The 8,203-nt window shown below is 33.1% G+C and overlaps 1 protein-coding gene across 1 annotated transcript in view; it reads left to right on the forward strand.

Annotated features, from left to right (window-relative positions):
• The window catches only part of SCN9A (sodium voltage-gated channel alpha subunit 9), a 78,198-nt gene that overhangs the window by 61,330 nt on the left and 8,665 nt on the right, over nt 1-8,203 (forward strand). Inside the window, exons 19-22 of the mRNA XM_023528466.1 lie at nt 2,218-2,340; nt 6,054-6,335; nt 7,018-7,071; nt 7,916-8,053. Coding sequence (XP_023384234.1) covers nt 2,218-2,340; nt 6,054-6,335; nt 7,018-7,071; nt 7,916-8,053 — 597 coding nt within the window. The remainder of the gene's footprint in view (nt 1-2,217; nt 2,341-6,053; nt 6,336-7,017; nt 7,072-7,915; nt 8,054-8,203) is intronic.

Genomic DNA, 8,203 nt, shown 5'->3' on the forward strand with positions numbered 1-8,203 from the left:
AAAAACCTTTTAATTATTATTACAAACATGTTTATTTTTATCACTCAGCTTAGGAAATAAAAGTTTATAAGCAGAATTAAATTTATTTTAAATTAAGAAAAATAAGCAGTTGTTTAATAACAAATTAGTTTGTTTTGTATTTGAAAATATGAAATGGTGAGTCTCAATATTTAGAGGAATGTAATATGCAGAACTCAGGGAGGTATACAGCTTCAATTTGAAATATTAATTTGTATTTTGAAAAAAGGTAAGTAAATATTTATATATGTGAATATATAAATATATATCACATATAATGTTTTTATAATGTAACATGGAGAGCAAAGTATCACACAATATTCTTGCTGGTAGAGATGCAAACCTAGGGATGTAGATTTGGGGGAGGAGCTGAGATTTTTTTTTGTTTAATTTCTCAAAACTTGAGCAGCATATCTAGAGCAGTTGTTTTCAAAGTGTGATTCCTAAGCCAACATCATTGGCACCTGTAGGTGGGAACTTGTTAGAGATGCAGTTCTTAGGACCCACCCAAGATCTACCGAATCAGAAACTCTGGAGTTGGGACCCAGAAAAATGTTGTAACAAGCCCTTCCAAATGGTTCTGGTTTTAGAACCACTGATCTAATTTGATATTTGGAGCACTTGTTTAATGTCTGCAGGCTTTTTGATTTTTTGAAACTTAAATAATGATTGCTCATTATTCATCAATATGGGCATATATTGTGTATATGCATATGTTTACATAGATAAATAAATAGATATATATGCATTATAAATATTGTCAGTTACAAACTATACTTAAGTTTTCTTAGTACTATACATCTATTATATTCAATATCATACCACCTGACAGTGGTTTGGAGATTGGGTCTCCCATTTTTAGGAGCTATTTAAATTATAATAGACATTTTAAAACTTTACCTTTTTCTGCTTGAAAAGGAATACTTGTAACTCAGTAAAAAAGTATACTTATTTTTTTAAGCTCACTTAAGTGGAAAATAATGCACCTGAATGACTGGGTGAATTTAAGAATGATAAGAGAGACAATTAGTTCTGCTGGATATATAGCACGAGGACTTAAAAAAGAACAATGTTACATTTGGTGAGACGTTTGAAAGTAACTACATGAGAACAAAAACACTTCAACACATCCTGATCCATAAATCCATTTACCTGTCTCTGATAGTAGCAGCAGTAAACTTGTGAGCAATGAATTTTTTTACTCTGTCAACACTTGTTAAACAAAAGTTGACTCCTGGGTATTCCTATTCTTCCCTGAAAAACTTGAATATGTTAGTCTTTACTTAATTTGTAATAAGCTGCATTATAAACATTGTTCTTGTACACTGTCTCCTACACATAGTGTAAAACAGATGAATACTTTTTAATGGAACTTTTTCAGAGACTAAATGCATTTACAGATCCAGATCTAAGGACATTGAGAAGCTCATTGCTCTATTACCAAAATGTGCATTAGTTTTAATTCTGTCCATGTTTTTTCTTCTGAGATAATTTTTGACAAGAACACAAATTTCTTTTGGATACTTGCTGCAGTAATTTTGGCAGGTCTGTCTCACATGATGAAGTTGTGTATCTCTGTGTTGATTGTGAAGCCAGTGAGATCACCTACTCATGCATTCATCAATACAGTTAAGATTTTCTCCCACTAATTATTACTAAGCAGATGTTTTTTGCCTGTTATGAGAAAGTATAAGGCACAATAATCTTATGGGGAATTAGCCCCATCTCAAAATCATGAGTCTTCAAATTGATTTTGAATAAGTTTTATTTATACTAAGACTTACATTTGGTTAAGTTAATGTCACATTCTTATGACTTGACTTCAGAATCCCACATTTTGTTTGCCCTGGGTTTTATTTCAATCGAAATTTTGATGGTTGCTCTACTTAAATGCTCAGAATTAATAAGCAAGTACATAATCATTAACCACCAAAGTGTGAAAAGCGCATGTCATTTGTATTCAGATATAAGAAATAACGTACTTTCCTTCTATTATTTATTTTGGTTAGCCTTCCTTCAAATCTATGTCCTTATAAAAGCATCCATATTACCCATTTGTTAGGCAATGACTAGAAAACTTGATGTTTAAAATCATATTGTTCTTGTCAAGCTGCTCTTAATGATCTTTGAAATTGACTTTTCTTCCTTATGCTTTATTATTTCATTGACATGATTAATGAAAGCTTTAATTTTTTGTAGGTTTCTTTGGTTACTTTAGTTGCAAACACTCTGGGCTACTCGGACCTTGGCCCCATCAGATCCCTCCGGACACTTAGGGCTTTGAGACCTCTAAGAGCTTTATCCAGATTTGAAGGAATGAGGGTAAGAAACTACTAAACTTCCTAGTATAGTATTTTTGTTTTTTAAATGGATTATAAAATATTAAAATAATGGGTACATAGACATTATGAACTGTTTCTACAAATGTACATACACATACATATATATGAACTGTTTATGTATATGTGTGTATACATGTGCATATACACATAGTATTTCAGTGCATATTGTTTAACAGAGTAAGTCGAATACTGTAGTAATGCCTCCTTTATATAATATCGTTAGGCACCGATCCAAATAAATGACTTTTCCCTTCTTTCGTGAAAATCCCCATGCTAGGAAATTCAAGTGAAGGGGACACTATTAGTCCTGGCAACATTTCTCATATGCAAGTCGTCAAGGACTTGCCTGTACTGGGTGTTCAAATAATACTTTTTAAGGAACTACCTTGGGAAAAGGGCATAAGAAAAGAAAAGGAAGTGGAGTAACATCAACCATTGCTTTTAATTTCATCCTTAAAATAAATGTTTCAATGAAAGTGGAATTATCTCCAAATTACATCTGAGAAAACTAAAGCTCTGAGAGTTTGCATAATTCGCACTAGGCTGCATACAGCTTGGAAAGAGATTCATTTTGCAAAGAAAACAAGGTGAGATAAATGATGACTACCAGCAACCTACCTTTAAGGGCTATATTAAACCAGAAAATTCTTCATAAAGAAGATGATGGCCATATTTTCTCTAATTAGCTCATATCCTTATCTGTTGCTGCTCTCCTCACATTTCTTCTTTTCTAAAAGAGCCTCTGTTGTGCTCTTGGCCAGGAATGCTTCTCTCTGCCTTGTCGCAACCCTCACTCCTCAGCACAGCAGATAAACACCTACCCAGCTTTTAAGCCTCAATTTAAATTTGCCTTTTCTGTCCACTGACACACATAATTGGGTGTCCTTTTTCTACATTCAGACACATAAAACCTTCATTATATTGTATTTTGCTTATTTATTTATCCGACTTTCTCTCTACCTGTCTCTGAACAATTTAACATGCAGATTAGTTTAACTCACTGCTTCTCCATGTGTGGACTACTGACTAGCTATCAGCATCATCTGAGAACTTATTAGAAATGCAAATTCCCAGGCCTCACTCCAGGCGTACTGAATCATAAACTCTGAGATGAGTCTCAGAAATCTGAAGTCTCAGGTGAATATTAGAGATCTTTTAGTCTAGATTTTCATTAATATACCTACTAACCTAATTATGACTGTCACATCTAGTGCTTAATGAATCCAGTGTACAGTGGCTCCATGTAAATGAGGGAGCATGATTATACAAAAAGAATACGTAAAATTTAAATTACATTTTATACAGAAAGATGTTATTGGAATTCATTGACATTGCCTTCATTTTTTTGAGCATTAGTAGAATGTTACAATCTATCTAGAATTTAAGACTGATTCCTGGACTCAAGTAGATATTATACATCATTTTCATGAACAAATAATATACTTGCACCTACAAAACTATTTCCCTCAGTGATTAAGCTAGCCTGTTATTTTATCATTTGCTTTTTGTTCTTTATTTATGATACCGGTGAACTGAATGCAGAAGAATGTTTTACTATATTTGGAGAGGCAAACATGTCTATTTAGTTACACTTATTAACCATGCAAAACGGAGATGTTTCTTCACACTGCATGTCATTTTGAAAAATAAGTGAAATAATGATTTGAGGCATTTCATTGTTAGCTTCCTTGTAGTCTTGAAGCTCTTGAGTTTATTGACTTTTCCGTCAGTGGCTTCTCCTCAGAGCAGTATGTACCTATCTCCCTCAGACCCATCATTGCTCACGTTCTTTCAGCAAACATTTTAAACACTAACATGTGTCAGCTGTTGTGCTGTAAAAAGACTGCAGTGGTGAATAGACCCTAATCCCCTAAGACTGCAGAGGGACAATGGTCATGAAGAGACAGACAGGGGAACAGTAGTTATTCTATGACCTGTTATAAAACAGTAATCATACAATGCTATAGGAACATAGAGGTGGGAATGGCTGCCTGGGGAAGTCTGGGAAGGCTTTAAAACGAGATGATTATGGAAGCCATGACTAAAGAGTGGAACCCAAATCACAGGCAAGTAGGCATTCCAAGGCAGAGATGCCTGGTGCGCAGAAGCACAGATGGTGGAGAAACACAGAACTGAGTGTGCAAGGCACATTTGAGCAATGACTGGAAGGATCAGTGAGCCTCGGTGGTAAGTGCAGTATGCAGGTTAGCAGGAAATGGGGTAAAAAAGTAGGCTTGAATAAGAGTCAGCCACTTTGAACTTTATTCTCTAATCCTGTTCTTCCTAGCCCTTTTAATGTCATATATACTATAAGAATCTCATAAAAATATGAATTATCTCTCCATAAAGAAAGCATAACCATAATGTTTTTTTAATATAATTTTATGCCTGCATGAAATCTCTACAGGTACATCGATACCAGGGATAATAACTATTGTTCTGGATGAAGGATCCACAAACCAAAGCCCATAGGCTGGTTGCATGTTTCATAAAGGAAGTTTTATTGGATTTCAGCCATGGACATTTATGTGTGCTCTGTTGCTACAGTGGCAGAATTCAACAGTTGTAACAGATCATATAATTCTCAAAGCCTAAAAGTACTTAAACTGTTTGCCACCCCTTGCTCTAGAAAATCTCAAAGGGAGTCTGAAATCCTTAATGTTTCACCATTTGGAAATGTCTTAAGTGCCTGCTTGATATATTACAAAAAAATGTAGGAGCACAATGCTCTTATTTAACAAATTAGTCTTTTAACACACTTGTACTCAAACTGGGACTAGAGCTGAAGTATTAGAAGACAGGTAGATTTTGAAGGATGGGGCAGTTAAGAAAATCTGGAGAATGGTGAATGCTACAATAGTCACCATGCAGGATAGTTGAAGTGGCAAGTGGCACTGGTGATCGGTAGCAATGGAAATGCTGAAAAGCAGAAATAAATGAAGTTTTAAAGATAAACCATACTTCATTTTTGTTTTAACTGAGACCAGCATGATCTATATTTAGCCAAGGACATATATAAATTATTTTTAGAGTTAGAATAATAAATTTGAAAAGATAGTTCTCATTTTACAGATGTGAAAACAGAGTTTCCAAAATCTTAACTGAATTCACATATCACACAACTGGCAGAATCACTTAAATCAAAGGGGTTTATTAAAAGATTCTTAATCTTAACTCCAGTATATATGCACCAATATAGATTCTCTATATGGGAGAGTTTTTGCACTGGTATTCTAGGACTGCGAACCTTTAAATGTACATTTTATTTATTTTTTATCATTTATATTTATGATTTTTTTTCTTTTCTAGAGTATGCAGATTTTACGACTTCATCTTACATATATCAGGTTTTGGTTTATTATTTTTATTTATTTTTCACTTATTTAAGCTGTCATAGCATCTTAATTATTTCATTTTGTATTGTTGCTAATAGTTTCACTGTGTGTTCATCATATATTTTTGTTAACTCCTTGATCACAAGGCTCTTATCTCATTTCATCTTGCTTGGCTTACTGCTGAACATATAGTAAGCATTCAATTAATATATGTTGGCTGGTCGATATGATTGATTCGATGTCTTAACTATTTAAGGACAGCTTTCCTAATTTCTTTAATAATGCACAGTGTTTCATTAATGTAACTCATTTAACATTTTATGAATCCTAATCATTCTTTTCTTTCTTTGAATACTAGGTGGTCGTGAATGCACTCATAGGTGCAATTCCTTCCATCATGAATGTGCTACTTGTGTGTCTTATATTCTGGCTAATATTTAGCATCATGGGAGTAAATTTGTTTGCCGGCAAGTTCTATGAGTGCATTAACACCACAGATGGGTCACGATTTTCTACAACTCAAGTTCACAATCGTTCCGAGTGTTTTGCACTGATGAATGTTAGTCGGGAAGTGCGATGGAAAAACCTGAAGGTGAACTTTGATAATGTTGGACTTGGTTACCTGTCTTTGCTTCAAGTTGTAAGTGACCCCTTTCATGAATGCTTGATATTTTTGTGGATACTGCATGAAGGATAGAAGTCATTATTTTAAATAATCTATTAACTAGAAACTTAAAGTACTTTTTGTCTTTAAAAAAACACTTGGTGTTTCTTAGATTATATGCCTATAAAAATGAGCTTAAAAAGCATAGTTTCTATTGCATTCAAGAGTTACTTATACATAGCTGGCTTTGGGGGGTTATTTGGCCCCTCACCATTGCATTGTCTGAATTTTGATCCAAAAATAAATAGCTTATTGTGGAGTTTTTTTTTTTTTTTTTTGGATTGCCAGTTTTACACTACATGGGAATGAGAGAGACTTCCCACAGAGAATTGTTAAGAATTGGAGAAAATTCCGCTTCCTGCCTTTTTCATAAAATTCTCCTCTACCTCTGGAAAAATAAAAACTCATGCACATAATTCTCAAGAATCGTAACAACCTGGAAATAACTAGATAGGACTAAGATTTAAAATGTGAATTGAGAATGTGTCCTTTTGCTCTTGGCATAGCACCTTTATATTAAATTGATTTTTAATATATAGTAAAACAGTGATTTGATATTACCTACTAAATGTTATAACATTAAATGGACTAAATTCATGTATTGCTGCTTTAAGAGTATGAGCTTCACATTCAGATTCTGTAAATGTTATATTTACAGGCAACATTTAAGGGATGGATGGATATTATGTATGCAGCTGTTGATTCTGTTAATGTAAGTATTGGTCAACATATAACTAAACTCCTTAGTTTATTTCAGCTATTTTCAAAAATTTGCTCCAAGGAGCCCTTAGTATGTACACACAAACTGAAGAACTTCTACCTAATAATAGCTTAATGATTATGCGCGCAGCATTTGGAGACAGACCTTGACTCAAATGCTGGCTACCAAATCATACAAGCTGTGCAACCGACTTTGAGCAAATTAACTCTCTGAGCCTATTTATCGACTGTATAAAGAAAATAATTCAATGCCTACCTTATGGGATTGTTTTGAGGATCCAATAAGAAAATTCAAGTAGGGCACTTAGCACAGCCTAGCAGTAATAAGTGCTCAGTAAATATGTCTATCAAAATAAATATGAAATAGCATATATTATTCTATAGTTTAAAGTGCTATGGAAATGTTTATGTGAAATAAGTTCCATGCTAAGAAAATTAAATCCAGTGAAGACATTTCTGTAACCAAATGAAAAAAGGAATCAGCAAAATTTCTATAAATATGGTGTCATCTCTTTGACAGTCTTTTCTGGAAATAAAAAAGCATACTTTAGGGCATTTCGTTACTAAATTGTCCTACTAATCTGAGAACAAGTACTATATATGGGTAAACCCTTTGTAGTCATTTGAAGATTATGTTCATATACATAGTAAATGTAATAAATATTTAATATTGAAAAAAATTTTAAGTGATTATGTTGAGCCACAACAATATCATGGCTTCTGAAAAAGCCTAGTTTACCTAAAATAGCACAGTTTGAATTACCTTGTCAAACCATTGAAAAAGAAAATGATGAATATTATTGTTAACATACTGCTAACTTTTGTTAATTTTATAGGTAGACAAGCAACCTATATATGAATACAGCCTCTATATGTATATTTATTTTGTCATCTTTATCATCTTTGGGTCATTCTTCACTTTGAACTTGTTCATTGGTGTCATCATAGATAATTTTAACCAACAGAAAAAAAAGATAAGTATTTTAAGTTTCTTTCATTGCACTGAGAAATAGGAACAATTATTTTCCCAAAAATATAATGTGAAATTTAATTTTATATCAATTAATAATTATCTTCATTAGAATTCCATTTATTTTTTCAAGTACTTGGCCAGTATACAATTA

The sequence above is a fragment of the Pteropus vampyrus genome, unplaced genomic scaffold (assembly GCF_000151845.1).
Source record: "Pteropus vampyrus isolate Shadow unplaced genomic scaffold, Pvam_2.0 Scaffold2, whole genome shotgun sequence".
Classification (NCBI taxonomy): domain Eukaryota; kingdom Metazoa; phylum Chordata; class Mammalia; order Chiroptera; family Pteropodidae; genus Pteropus; species Pteropus vampyrus.